Source organism: Podarcis muralis, chromosome 2, assembly GCF_964188315.1.
Source record: "Podarcis muralis chromosome 2, rPodMur119.hap1.1, whole genome shotgun sequence".
Lineage (NCBI taxonomy): Eukaryota > Metazoa > Chordata > Lepidosauria > Squamata > Lacertidae > Podarcis > Podarcis muralis.
This window is the reverse complement of record NC_135656.1, coordinates 125000791-125016111: the sequence shown is the minus strand read 5'-3', so window position 1 is coordinate 125016111 and position 15321 is coordinate 125000791. Positions and strand designations below refer to the sequence as shown.

The 15321-nt window shown below is 44.8% G+C and overlaps 1 protein-coding gene across 13 annotated transcripts in view; it reads right to left on the bottom strand.

Annotated features, from left to right (window-relative positions):
- Positions 1 to 15321, bottom strand: part of LOC144324894 (uncharacterized) — a 66574-nt gene that overhangs the window by 10822 nt on the left and 40431 nt on the right. For 4 of the 13 annotated variants that reach the window (XM_077923175.1, XM_077923173.1, XM_077923167.1 and 1 more), the window contains exon 3: positions 8169 to 8250. In XM_077923175.1, the coding sequence (XP_077779301.1) occupies positions 8169 to 8250 (82 nt within the window). Of the gene's footprint in view, positions 1 to 467; positions 2565 to 6975; positions 7103 to 8168; positions 8251 to 8451; positions 8956 to 10707; positions 11276 to 11366; positions 11522 to 13609; positions 14507 to 15321 lie in introns of those variants that run through there. The other 9 variants (XM_077923170.1, XM_077923172.1, XM_077923171.1 and 6 more) reach the window with 7 other exon arrangements.

Below are 15321 nucleotides of genomic sequence, written 5' to 3'. Positions count from 1 at the left end.
CTCGCCAGAGCAGCAATGTCACGCTGGCCCCGTGACCCGGAAGTGTCTCTGGACAGCGCTGGCCCCCGGCCTCTTGAGTGAGATGGGCGCACAACCCTAGAGTCTGTCAAGACTGGCCCGTACGGGCAGGGGTACCTTTACCTTTACCTTTACCTTTATTTACATATAATACACTCAGAGCATTCTGCTTTAGCTCCTTCATCTTTCTATCAGACAGCAAAAAGAGAAATAACAAAGGACAATAGCCCTACTTCACAGAACACAGTAATACCAAAACATCCTGTCTCCACCACTTCCCACACTGTAGAATGAAAACATACACCATAATGTGATAGACAACAATCCCATGACTGCAGGCACAGGGAATGAATCTCTAACAGAATCGTGATCTGCCAGACTCATCTTTGGCAGCAGCAAAGCCCAGCGTCGTGGCCCCTGTCTTTGGACCAATGATCCATCCTTTCAGGAACTTCTGAAATTTTTTATTTTTATTTCACGTGGTTGTTTTGACGACTGTGCTACATGCTTGAAATTTTTCACTTTCCAACATGAACAATTGTGCATATCTATTAATTCATTTTAAACATTACAGGATTGTGTGTTTTATTCCATGGCGCAGGACCTGGGAGATAAGGCAAAAACAAAAAACTGAATAGCATCACAAGTTAAAAACTAGTTAAAAGCCAACATTACAAACAAACAGAACAAAAAGTAGCAAGCATCAAAAGACGCTTGTAGGGGGTGTCCTCTAAATCAGTGTTCCCCAACCGTGGGCCTCCAGCTGTTTTTGGACTACAATTCCCATCATCCTTGACCACTGGTCTTGCTAGCAAGGGATGATGGGAGTTGTAGTCCAAAAACAGCTGGAGGCCCAAGGTTGGGGAACACTGCTCTAAATGGTCTGGCTGAATAGAGATGTTTCCTTCCACGTATCATATGTGTGCAGAGGAGAACTGGATTTGGCTGAAGCAAACAAACTGCTTACTGCTGTTCACAACATGTAATACACAGAGAACTTCTCCCTCATGGATGCAATTCTTTGCTCCTGGCATGCACTAAGGACTTTGAGGGATCAAAGGAGAAAAGTAGCAAGAGATTCTTAGACCTAACCTTCCCACAGAGAAAAGTCTGAATTCAACACCTTGGCCATTGATCCACCTTGCAGATCTGGATAACTAGTATGAATAATATTGGACACCAGGTTTGCACTCCATGGATTTGAGAGGCAAGGCTGACTTCTCTGTTGGGTTGAAGAAGCACAAGAACACTGTTGCGATACAAATTAAAGTCTGCTAAAATACAATCACAACACGGCAATTGCTATGGTTTCTCCCCACAGTGAGTTCTTTGATGGGAAGAGAGAGTGCAGCTGTGACGGAAACACTTTCCACATTCCAAGCACTGATAGGGTGTCTCCCCTGTATGAATTATTTGATGGGAAATGAGAGTCTTACTGTGACGGAAACTCTTTCCACATTCCAAGCACTGATACGGTTTTTCTCCTGTATGAACTCTTTGATGATAAGAGAGATGACTACTGTGGCTGAAAGTCTTTCCACATTCCAAGCACTGATAGGGTTTCTCCCCTGTATGACTTCTTTGATGGGAAGTGAGATGACCATTCAGACGGAAACTCTTTCCACATTCCAAGCATTGATACGGTTTCTCTCCTGTATGAACTCTTTGATGGGAAGTGAGATGTGAACTTTGACTAAAGCTCTTTCCACATTCCAAGCACTGATAGGGTTTCTCCCCTGTATGAATTCTTTGATGAGAAGTGAGATCTGAGCTCTTTCTGAAAGTCTTCCCACATTGCAAGCACTGAAAAGGTTTATCCCCTGTATGAATTCTTTGATGGGAAGAAAGACTGGGTTTGTGACTGAAGCTCTTTCCACATTCTAAGCACTGATAAGGTTTCTCCACTGTATGATTTCTTTGATGGTAAGAGAGATGAATGCTCTGAGTGAAGTTTTTTCCACATTCCAAGCACTGATAGAGTTTCCCCCCCGTATGACTTCTTTGATGGGAAGTGAGATGACGATTCAAACGGAAACTCTCTCCACATTCCAAGCACTGATAGGGTTTCTCCCCTGTATGAATTCTTTGATGGGAAGTGAGATGTGCACTTTGACTGAAGCTCTTTCCACATTCTAAGCACTGATAGGGTTTCTCCCCTGTATGAATTCTTTGATGAGACGTGAGAGAAGTGCTCCGACTGAAGCTCTTTCCACATTCCAAGCACTCAAAAGGTTTCTCCCCTGTATGAATTCTTTGATGGGAAGTGAGAGAGCAGCTCTGACTGAAGCTCTTTCCACATTGCAAGCACTGATAGGGTTTCTCCCCTGTATGACTTCTTTGATGGGAAGTGAGATGAATGCTCTGAATGAAGCTTTTTCCACATTCGAAGCACTGATAGGGTTTATTCGTGATGGGATTTATTTGATGAGAAGTGGTCTGGGAGCTCTGAATAAAGTTATCTTCACAATCTGAGTATTTATATGGCTCCTCTACGGTGTGGATTCTTTCTTGGTCCCCCTTGTTATTAATTTCCATTTCATCACCCCCTGCAATGAAAAAAAAACAATTATTTTTTAAATATTCGTATGTTATTGAAAGATTATTCAATCATAAAAAAATTATGTTTCCGGCGGTGGGAAATGGCTGACTCCCACAAGATCAGAACCCAGCCGTGCTGATAATTCAGGGCAGATATGGGGGCAATTAGCCGTGGCAGCCTCCCCAGGGTAGGGGAGGACTGTCTCAAAGACCCATGGATTGTCCGAGATCGCCGGCATACACTAAGGTGCAGCCAGCAGGACACTGGGTCAAAGAGCATGGTCACGGCTGGCACTCTCCGATGTCACTCCTATAGCCAGACACATCTGTTTGGGAATTAAAATAGATTTGAAAAAGAAACAGACATGGTCTGAATGGGAAAAGCCGGGGGGGGGGGGAACCTGCTGAATGTAGTCTCTGGTGTATAAGCTCGGACTTCAAAGAGATCCTCATCATGGTGTGTGGATTGTGGAGGTGATTGGTATGCTTTTCTTCTTCTCCTTTCTTAAGATCAACAATTGGTTTTTCATGCTAAGCCTCATTTAAACAATTGGGACTCATGAACAGCTTCTTTTTTTTAAGACTTGAAATGTTTGTTAATGAGGAGAACAAAGGATTAAAATGGCGGTCCCCTATTACGCAGTTACGGAAAATTTGAAATCCCTCCCTGATTAAGAGAAACAGGGGACTTCCGGGTTGGTGCCTCCGGGAATGGCGGAATTCCTCTGATCGGGAGGAATTTGCCCCGTGGGAATTTGGGTCTGTACCGCCACGGCGAAGGCGGAGACCCGTAAAAATCACAGGCGGGAGAAGCATGTGAACGTGGGATTCGGCGGGCACCTTTTGCGCCTCCCCCACTCGCGGGGAAACCCGGTTTCGGGGATCCGGAGCGACGTGGGGTGAGCGGCACTGTGCTTCGAATCGTCTGCTTCTTCCACGGAGCGAAGCCGCATAGCTGTTGCCGGAGAGCACTGACTTTTTCCTGTGGACAATTTGACTCTAAAGTAACTACCCGTGAGTAGAGCTGAAGTGGGAGAATTGGATTTTTAAATGTTTAATTTGGTATCGAAACGGGGAGGTTCAATACAGGAAGTCCGCCTCCCCCTTTTGTAAATAAACTGAAGCAATGAGGCTGCAAGCTGAAGTCTTGGAAAGCCTTTTGTAAAAGACTAAATCTCCATCGGCAAAGAACTAAACCCCCCTTTTGGAGACAGGAGAAGAGGGGGGGAAGTGGTGGACTGAATATGCCTGTAGGAGAGAGTCAAGAGAGTTAAAATACCGCCGCTCTGACCCTGGAAACGGGCTGCTAGCAGGATTGATGTCTTTTGGAATGTTCATTGACAGCGTTTAGAACGTTCATTGACAGGTAGCTAAAAAAGAGAATACATTGTTTCTACTGTCTCCGGCTGTTTTTTTAATAAAAAAAAGGAGTAAAAGTAACTGAAAACTGAAACTAACTTTGGATTATTGGAACTGTGTTTAAAAGAGGACTTTACTGACTAATACAAATAGAAACTGTTTTCCCCTAGTGGAAGCTTTTGAAATTGGTTGTTTTACAGGAGCTGGGCTAGGGGAATTTCCAGCTGCAAGATAAAAAATTGTGAGACTCTGGGATTGACCTTGAATCTCTTAAGTGTTATGGCAAATGGAAAGGAAAAAACAGACGGAATGTCGACAGAAGAGGCCTTAGTGGTCGCATTAGTGAAAATAAACGATTCGCTGGAACAACTTCACAAGAAAACAGACGTGATAAATGTGAAAGTGGATGCTGCAAATATTAAAATCAACTTAATTGTAGAAAGTTTAAATAATCTGGGACAAAAGGTGAATACCAATACAGAAACCACCCAGAAATTGATACAGGAATCTACTCTGATACGGCAAACTGCAGATGAAGTCAGGGAGAAAACCCTTGCTGCTGAATGTAAAGCAATACAACTGGAGAGAGAGAGAGTCCCATCCATACAAAGACAACTTGATGAACATAAGCTGACATTTGTTATGATTGAACTTAAAGAAAAACAGACGAATTTGAGGACCAGAGCCCTACCTGAATTGGAAAAGGAAAGCTTGACAGAGTTTCAGGAGGAGACAGGACTAACATCGGTTGAGAAAGAGAGGTATTTGGGGGTTAGTATGACCGCCAAAAATGTGAATCTATTTAAGGATAACTGTGAAGCATGTTGGATTGAAGAGAAGGGGGATTTGGAAATATGGACAAATCTGAGGTTCTTACTGTTGGGCTGAGTTGCTGTGGTGGGGATGAGGGCTGCTGTGTTGCTGGGATGTTGCTTTTGTTTCAAACATTGCAAGCTTTGGATGGGATGGATTGTTTCAGGAGGTGGCAGAGGGATGTTTCTAGATTTGTTTGGCAGGGCAGGAAGCCTCGAGTAAAATTTAAGATATTGATGGATGCCAAAGAAGGAGGTGGACTTGCCCTGCCAGACCCCTAAACTTTGTTGTGAACCATCTGCTTTTTGCTGGCTGAGAGAATGGCTGCTTCTTGAAAGTACTGAAGTGTTGGATAATGGCAGATGAAGTTGATGGACTATATGGAATTGGCGGAAATGACTGGCAAGATCCGAGACCAGGGAGAAGAGTTGGTAGAAGAAGACGGGGAAAAGTTTAAAGACTATTTATAGAAATATTGTAAAATTAATGAATGTTAGAAGAATGTTGGAATGAAGTTATATGGCTTTAGTAGAAATGTTATAAGGAATTAAGTATAAATAGATTAATAGAAAATAAGTGAATGAAAGATAAGATACTGAAAATGTTTGAGGTGTTTTTAAACTGTTTTTGTTTATTTTTGCTTTGTTTTGTTAGTTTAATGTGTTGGTGTTATGTAGTGTTTCTGTATTGTATTTGTATTGTTCTTTTTCTTTTCTTTTTTTGTTTGTAGTTTGTGTTGAAAATGTTGGAAAAGTAATAAATATCATTTTTAAAAAAAAGATTAAGAGAAACAGGAATTAATTGTTGGCTGACTACAATGGTTTGAGACAATATTTTGGATAATATACAGTGCAGCTGTTTGCAAAATATTTTTTCCATTATGAACATGAGAAAAGGCTAAATGGATGTCTAGCAGCCCCCCTCTAGGGCCCGGAGGGGGGACTGGGTGGCTTCCAGGAAGGCTGATCGATCGCCAAATGACTGATACTGACATGACAGGATCGCAGAGCCAGAGACAAAGAAGGTTGGAGAGATAAATTCAAGATATGGAAATATCGATGAGATGCAAGACTGAGATTTGGATATGCTTCGAGGTTCAGACTGTGGGAAGTCGTAAAATCAAAATTACAATTTGGAAGACAAATTGATCTTTTTTATTTTTATTGGATTATGATTTGATATGTTGATTGGATGTTTTTTATTGGAAAATTAATAAATGCTCTAACAAAAAAAGAAATTATATGATAAGAGAAAGAAATAAGAAGAGAAAATAATTTTTAAAGAGGGAAAAATGGTGGAAAAATGCAGTGTAATAGACTAAGTAGGTTATTATATTCTATAGGGTATAATAAGTTATTATATAGGTAGTGAGTAGTATTGTTACACTAATACAGTATATATAGATAGACTAATTAGAGCCTCAGGAAGAACAACCGTTCACAACTATTCATTCTTCAACATTGCTAATGAACAACTGTGAAAGAGGAATAACTGAAGGGAATTAGATGGGAATTCTTACTATGGAGTTAACTGCCATTGTTGGCTGGTATTAGCTGAAATATTTATGGGAACCTGAGATTCAATTAATTTTGTTTGGTGCAATCATGGAATCTGCTCTGTATCCATTGTCAGTTACAGTGGTACCTCGCAAGACGAAAGCCTCGCAAGATAAAAAACTCGCTAGACGAAAGGGTTTTTTGTTTTTTGAGCTGCTTCGCAAGACGATTTTCCCTATGGGCTTGCTTCGCAAGACGGAAACGTCTTGCAAGTTTGTTTCCTTTTTCTTAACACCGTTAATACAGTTGCAACTTGACTTTGAGGAGCAACTCATAGAACGCGGTGTGGTAGCCTTTTTTGAGGTTTTTAAAGACTTTGGTGATTTTTGAAGCTTTTCCAAAACTTTCCCGACACCGTGCTTCGCAAGACGAAAAAAATCGCAAGATGACAAAACTCGCGGAACGAATTAATTTCGTCTTGTGAGGCACCACTGTATCTCTTTAGTCAACCAAAATCAACAGAAGCAAAAACACAAATCTGGCAGAAGCTACTTCAACCTCCCTACCCACTCTGACGGATATTCACAGACAACACCGCCAATCACCCTCCTTTCCAAGTGATTTCTGGGGGCGTTAGATTTCCAGGTGGTGTAGGTAGCGCTATTGAGTTCCATCCAAACCTTGGAGATTCATCGCAAGGAGAGAAATATGGAATTTCAAAACAGATATGATGATCCTCAGAGAGCCTTACCCAGAGAATCCAGGAGCCCATGATTCTCCTCCATGACCTCCTCATGCAGAGCTCTCTGGTCAGGATCCAGTAGCGCCAACTCCTTGTCCGTGAAATGAACAGCGACATCCTCAAAGCACACCAGACCCTAAAAGAAAAAGGGAAATGTCCTCCTCTTAGACAGCATAAAGATGATCTACCACACATTGCTCCGTTGTTTTCTGCCTGTTAATTGCTGTGTTGTTTAAATGGGATTGTTTTGCTGCACATGGTATGAATGTTTATTTTAACATCTCGCTGGAATTACTTCATTATTTTAATGATGGGTCCTAATCTTTGTGTGAATGGGTGGAACTCCACATTTTTTCTTCCAAGCATTCTGGCTGCCCCACCCCTCGGTCTCGCCCTACAAGTCTCAGGCCCCCTACCTGATCTGCTTCTATAGCCGCTGCTTCCCCTTCTCCACCATGAAAAGACACATGAGGTCTTGCTGGCATCATCCGGTCACCTGCCAGAGACAAAGAAAGGGAAGTGGGAAGCCATGAATGCCTGCTTCTCTCTGAGGTTCAGGAGTGCATCTCTAATTACAGGTGGACTTTTGAAGAAGTCTACCCTACTGAGATCGTGAAGCTGAGGCTCCAATACTTTGGCCACCTCATGAGAAGAGAAGACTCCCTGGAAAAGACCCTGATATTGGGAAAGATGGAGGGCACAAGGAGAAGGGGACGACAGAGGATGAGATGGTTTGATGGTGTTCTTGAAGCTACCAGCATGAGTTTGATCAAACTGCGGGAGGCAGTGGAGGACAGAAGTGCCTGGCGTGCTCTGGTCCAGGGGGTCACGAAGAGTCAGACAAGACTAAACGACTAAACAACAACACCCTACTGAGTGCCTTTTGACATTCGTACACCTTTCTGCTCCTTTGAGTTCTTGGCACCAACAGCCTCCACTGGTGGAGGACGGGAGGGGCAGGGGAGTGTACCGCCTCATGGCGGTGGAGTGCTATCGCGGCCACTTCTGGACATGTGCCGTACACCCCCCCCCCCACTGGGCGCCACGCCCCCAGGATGCGCACCAGCCATGCCCCCGCCTGCTCTCCACCCCCCCTTCCTGAGACAGCAGCTCCTCCGCAGACAGCAGAAAATAACTAACAGATTACGGTAGTTTATAAATCCCCACAATGTGACCAAAGAGAGAAATAACTCCCTCCTTACCTAGTGGTCTCTCCCTGGTGTCCATCGGAGTCCTCTCTGCCTCAGAGGAATCAGGACCCATTTCTGCCATCAGATTCTTTCCCTGAAAGAGCAACAGAGATTCAAAAGAGAGAGTGGAGAGAAGGATTAGAAAAGGATTTTGCAGAGCCAAACACTTTAGGGGTACCAGATCTCATTCCTTGGATCCGATCCATAAAGGGATCGGACATCAGTAATGCATTTTGCGATACCCTCCCTCTGGTTTGGAGCCCCTTTGGAAAACCCAGAGGAAAATATATCTCACCTGCTGCTCTGCCTCCTTTCTCTCAACTGCCTGACTCAGGAGGAAACCTTCGGCCAGGGCCACCGCTTGGGAACTGGTTTCTGCTCCACATTCCCTCACCCAGCTCTCTATTTCGGGAGGAAGGACAGCCAGGAACTGCTCCAAGATCACCAGGTCCAGCATCTCAGCTTTCGTGTGCCTTTCTGGCTTCAGCCACTGACAGACAAGGTGGTAGAACCGGCTGCAAACCTCTCGGGGTCCTTCAGCCTCCTGGCAGCAGAATTGCTTGGGCTGCTGGCTCTGCACATCTGAGTGGAGGGTGTCCTCCTCACCCAGGATCTTTCCCACAGAGTTTTCCCAGAATCCCTCAGTGCTCCCATCTTCAATGGCATGGCCTCTTCCTGCTTTAGGTCCAGCCGAGTCTTGCTCATCCATCTGTAGTCTCAGGAAACTTCCAAGGGATCAGAAGGAGTCCCTTTTTTCTTCTGCAAAGCTCTGTGTCTGAATTAGAGGTGCTGGCAAACCCTACAAAGCAAATGCATTGTTTTGTTATAAAATTGGCACTCTGTCTCCTGAGAAATCTCTATGTGGGACAAGAAGCTACAGTTAGAACTGGATATGGAACAACTGATTGGTTCAAAATTGGGAAAGGAGTACGGCAAGGCTGCATTTTGTCTCCCTGCTTATTTAATTTGTATGCAGAATACATCATGCGAAAGGCTGGGCTGGATGAATCCCAAGCTGGAATTAAGATTGCCGGAAGAAATATCAACAACCTCAGATATGCAGATGACACAACCTTGATGGCAGAAAGTGAGGAGGAATTAAAGAACCTTTTAATGAGGGTGAAAGAGGAGAGCGCAAAATATGGTCTGAAGCTCAACATCAAAAAAACGAAGATCATGGCCACTGGTCCCATCACCTCCTGGCAAATAGAAGGGGAAGAAATGGAGGCAGTGAGAGATTTTACTTTCTTGGGCTCCATGATCACTGCAGATGGTGACAGCAGCCACGAAATTAAAAGACGCCTGCTTCTTGGGAGAAGGGCAATGACAGGCCTAGACAGCATCTTGAGAAGTAGAGACGTCACCTTGCCAACAAAGGTCCGTATAGTTAAAGCCATGGTTTTCCCAGTAGTGATGTATGGAAGTGAGAGCTGGACCATCAAGAAGGCTGATCGCCGAAGAATTGATGCTTTTGAATTATGGTGCTGGAGAAGACTCTTGAGAGTCCCATGGACTGCAAGAAGATCAAACGCATCCATTCTTAAGGAAATCAGCCCTGAGTGCTCACTGGAAGGACAGATCGTGAAGCTGAGGCTCCAGTACTTTGGCCACCTCATGAGAAGAGAAGACTCCCTGGAGAAGACCCTGATGCTGGGAAAGATGGAGGGCACAAGGAGAAGGGGGCGACAGAGGACAAGATGGTTGGATAGTGTTTTCGAGGTTACCAGCATGAGTTTGACCAAACTGCGGGAGGTAGTGGAGGACAGAGGTGCCTGGCGTGCTCTGGTCCATGGGGTCACGAAGAGTCGGACACGACTAAACGACTAAACAACAACAACAACAACAGGATCAGAAAAATGTTCCCCGACTTTTGGGTGTCTGGGGTGACTTTGGGTGACTTTTGCTAGCAGTCAAGGCTGCACTGCACTAAAGCCCAGACTCTGAGCTTACTGGGGTTGTAAGTTGTTTTAATAAAGACTCCAGAAAAACAACAACACATGGTCAGAATTTTTCTCAATCTGGCTGGTCTAAACTTAAATATAAGCAGAAGTTATTATCTCCAGAAGGGGGAAAACCACACACCATCAGAATTTGGCTCAATCTGGCTGGTCTAAATATAAAATTAAACATAGCAATAGTAATATTATTATTATTATTATTATTATTATTATTATTATTATTATTATTAATACTACTACCACTACTACTACTTCTTTGCTGCCCATCTGACTGGGTTGCCTCAGTGGCTTCCAATAAGATGAACATCAAACACAGTAAGACATCAAACATTAAAAATTTTCTTCATTAATAGAGCAATTATTCTCCTTGCTTTGAATCCCCCCTCCTCCGAATTCATCAGTAGACCAAGACTTTATGCTGTTTCATTGGTAGCAGAAGAGGAAAAATGACTCTTGTTGTTGTTGTTTAGTCGTTTAGTTGTGTCCGACTCTTCGTGACCCCCTGGACCAGAGCACGCCAGGCACTTCTGTCCTCCACTACCTCCCGCAGTTTGGTCAAACTCATGTTTGTAGCTTCGAGAACACTTAATCACACTTAATCTAAGCACAACCGCAAGGGCTCCTGACTAGGCGTCTGACTATGGAATGTGGATTGCTAATCTGTTAATTCTTCTCTATCCTGTTCCAGCCAATTCACAAACCCGGAACTCACTACAGTGGCCACTAATAATGAAACGTATGTCGCAGATATCCCTGCACATTTATCACGATATTTTGTGACATACAAACGATGGGAGAGGATTTACAATCGGAGAACTATTGAATGGGAAGGGACCCTGCGGACCATATAGTCCAGTCCCCTGCGATGGGGAAATCTTCACCCAACTTGGGCACAGTAACACCCTCCCCTTTCAAGGACGGGGGGTGGGTGGGTTTTAGCTCTGGGGGACCTCTCCCTCCCCCCTTTCTGTCCTCCCTTCTCTAGGAATCCAGCTTAGTTCCTTTTAACCCTTGGCGAACGGAAGGCACCCAGCTCTCCCCTCTATGGAGAGAAGGAGCCCACAGAGAGGCTTTCTTCTGGGGAGGGTGGGACCCCCTTGGCAGGCAGAGAGAGGAGCAGCAGCAGCTTGAACAGAGAGGAAGGGGGGAGGATGCTCCCTGCCTTGGGGGTCTTCCCCCCTTGAGTATCCTCCCCCTGCAGCCCTGGGACCCCCCCCCCGTCTCCCCAAGGGGAAAGAGAGAGGAGACTCACTGGATCCCATGAGGGGCCACCGAGGCAGCCTTGGCAGAGGACGAAAGAGGAGGGGCTCCCGCTATGGAGGACCTGGGACCCCCGCCCCCCCTTCCTGGCCTCTCTAGGATTCCAGCTCGGCTCCTGTTAACCCTTGGCCAGCCGAGCGCACAGAGGGCAGAGGAGAATCCGAGGAGCTGCGCATGCTCCTTGCGGGGGACCCAGGGCCTTCTCTCAAAGCAAGAAGCGGGGAAAGGGAGAGGCGGAGGGAGGGCGGGGCAAGGGCCCGTGACGAAACAGACCTGGCCCCGCCCCTCCGCCGGGAAGGCGGCGGTGGCTGCTCTGAGGGAAACGGCTTTTCCCGCCTTTTCCCAACTTCCCGCCTTTCGAAACCTGACCTTCCCCTCAGTTTTAGGCGCCAAGGAGGCCGATTCCTGGCAGACCAGGCGGCAGTTTCCCTGGGCTCCCTCGTTTGTCGGAGGATTTCTTTTCATTCTGCGTAATTTCTGTTTCTATCTCTTGCTTTTGGAGCTTATATCTGCTTCTTCAGAAAGGCATTTTGCTTTATTAAAAAGTCCCTTTCACCACCGCTTTGCCTGCATTCCATCCAGTATTTAAATTCATTTATTCAAATGAATTCCGAAATAGTCCTTTATAGTGCCACCTTCTTCCTTCTCTCTCCTCCTCTGGTGTCACTGAGGAGAAATGAAGAGGCTCCTCCTCCTCAGGCGTTGCATGTGTGTGTGTGTGTCTGTGTGTGTGAGAGAAAACTGGGGTGGAAGAAGGGCCCAAGGATCCTGTAGTGGCCCCAGCAGAAGCCATCCACCATGGACTTGAAGCCCTGCAGGTAGTCCTTGTCCCACTTTTGGATGTGGGGCTCCTCCTCTGGGAACATGGCCATATACTTCCCTTGGTCGATGGCGAAATGGAAGAGCTCCTGCCAGTCAAAGAAGTACCTGTACAGGTAGTGAACTCGCTGCATGCCATTGCGAGAAGTGGCAATCCTGCTTCATCTGGTACAGGATGTGTTGTGCGGGGGGCAGGGCAGCAAATCCAACTCAGTGGTGTAACGTTGGAAAATGTCAATCACTTCTCCTACCTAGGAAGTTATCTTTCCACAAGGGTCAACATTGACGCCGAAATCCAGCATCGCCTGAGCCACTGTGGTGTAGTGGTTAAGAGTGAACTGCAAGACCAAACTTGCCAGTTATTCCTTCAATCTCTTGACTCCCTACTTTTATAGTTAACGTATTTTCCAAGGTAACATTCAGGTGGTTACATAGTTATGAACATTGTATTTTTATTACACAATCGTATAGTATACATTCTCATAGGACTTCAACAATGTTATACCATTGGAGAAATTAATTATGGTGCCTTTATTTAACAATGTCACTGAAACCTCATCCGTAACCCTATTCATTACATTTATATTAGACTTGTATAGTGCCACCACATTCTCCCCCCTCTCTCTCAGGCGTTGCAAATGTGTCAGTCAGTGTGTGAGAGAAAAAAGTGGGGTGGAATCATAGAATCATAGAGTTGGAATAGACCACAAGGGCCATCGAGTCCAACCCCCTGCCAAACAGGAAACACCATCAGAGCAGGGCCCAAGGCAGCTCGGTTCAGGGGCAGCTCATGGGCCACTTCCGGCTCATGGGCCTTAGCTTGCCAACCTCTGGATTAATCCATTTTGCATTACTTTCTATGGGAAAGCACACCTTGGTTTTAGAACGCTTTGGTTTTGGAACAGACTTACGGAACAGATTAAATTTGGGATCCAAGGTACTACTCTTCTAACCAATAACAACCACACCAACAATAAACAGTTTACATTTATACCCTAATTAAAGTAACCATCAACACCAACTAAAAACATTTAACCAACAGAAACCTGACAAAATCAAAACAGAGGAACCAAAATTAGAACCGTGTAAAACATTTCAGCCAGTTGCCCCAATCAAAGAGCTGTTCCAGCAATGTCCCTCTGGCCTCCCAGGCGTCCTTTAATTGTATGGGGTGAGTTTGGGCTCAGCCCTCAAAGTCAGGTGGAAATTGGTCTTGCAGCAGGAAGCGGTATTCGTTCCAGCACTCAGGGCAGCAGCAATGTTCTCCCATGTCAGGTTTCATACGAAAGGGGAACAAACTCAGAATAAAACATAAGATTGTTTTTGATATGAATGACAGAAGCACAATAACACTGCTGCGATACAAATTAAAATCTCCGAAAATAAAATTACTTCACAGCAATTGCTATTGTTTGTCTCCACTGTGAGTTCTTTGATGGGAAGTGAGAGATGTGTTGTGACGGAAGCTCCTTCCACATTCCAAGCACTGATAGGGTTTTGCCCCTGTATGAATTCTTTGATGGGAAGTGAGAGATGCGTTGTGACTGAAGCTCCTTCCACATTCCAAGCACTGATAGGGTTTCTCTCCTGTATGAATTCTTTGATGGGAAGTGAGACTACTCTTCTGATTGAAGCTCTTTCCACATTCCAAGCACTGATAGGGTTTCTCCCCTGTATGAATTCTTTGATGGGATGTGAGAGAGGCACTGTGACTGAAGCTTCTTCCACATTCCAGGCACTGATAGGGTTTCTCCCCTGTGTGAATTCTTTGATGAGAAGTGAGAGATACGTTGTGACTGAAGTTCTTTCCACATTCCAAGCACTGATAGGGTTTCTCACCTTTATGAATTCTTTGATGAGAAGTGAGACTGCTCTTCTGATTGAAGGTCTTTCCGCATTCCAAGCACTGATAGGGTTTCTCCCCTGTATGAATTCGTTGATGGGAAGTGAGATGGCTACTGTGTCTGAAGTTCTTTCCACATTCCAAGCACTGATAGGGTTTCTCGCCTGTATGAATTCTTTGATGGGAAGTGAGATCTGAGCTCTTTCTGAAAGTCTTCCCACACTGCAAGCACTGAAAAGGTTTCTCCCCTGTATGAATTCTTTGATGGGAAGAAAGACTGGCTTTGTGACTGAAGCTCTTTCCACATTCTAAGCACTGATAGGGTTTATTCCCAATTGGATTTCTTTGATGAGGAGTGATCTGGGAGCTCTCACTAAAGTTCTTTTCACACTCCGAGTATTTATATGGCTTCTCTACGGTGTGGATTCCTTCTTGGTCCCCCTTGTTATTAATTTCCAATTCATCACCAACTGCAATAAAAAAATGAATTATTTTTAAAATCTTAATATTTTATTGAAATGAGTTTTGATTCATAAAGAAATAATATGATAAGAGAAAGGAATAAAAAGAGAAAAGAGTTATACTAATACAATCATACCTCAGGTTAAAGTAGCTTCAGGTTGAGCGTTTTCAGGTTGCGTTCCGCCGCGACCCGGAAGTCACGGAACGGGTTACTTCCGGGTTCTGCCACTCGTGCATGCGCAGACGCTCAAAATGAAGTCACGTGCATGTGCATAAGCAGCGAATGGCGAACTGCGCAGACACGCGTTGCGTTCTGTTCAGGATGCAAACGGGGCTCCGGAACGGATCCCGTTCGCATCCAGAGGTACCACTGTATATATATATAGAGAGAAACTAATTAGAGCCTCAGGAAGAACAACCCTTCACAATTGTTCATTGTTGAACAGTGCTAATGAACGGTTGTGAAAGAGGAAGAACTGAAGGGAATTAGATGGGAGTTCTTACTATGGAGTTAACTGCCTTTGTTGGCTGGTATCAGCTGACATTATTATGAGAACCGGAGATTCAATTAATTTTGTTTGGTGCAATCATGGAATCTGCTCTGTCTCCATTGTCAGTTATCTCTTTAGTCAACCAAAATCAACAGAAGCAAAAACACAAATCTGGCAGAAGCTACTTCAACCTCCCTACCCACTCTGATGGATATTCACAGACAGCACCGCCAATCGCCCTCCATTCCAAATGATTTCTGGGGGCGTTAGATTTCCAGGTGGTGTAGGTAGCACTATTGAGTTCCAGCCAAACCTTGGAGATTCATTGCAAT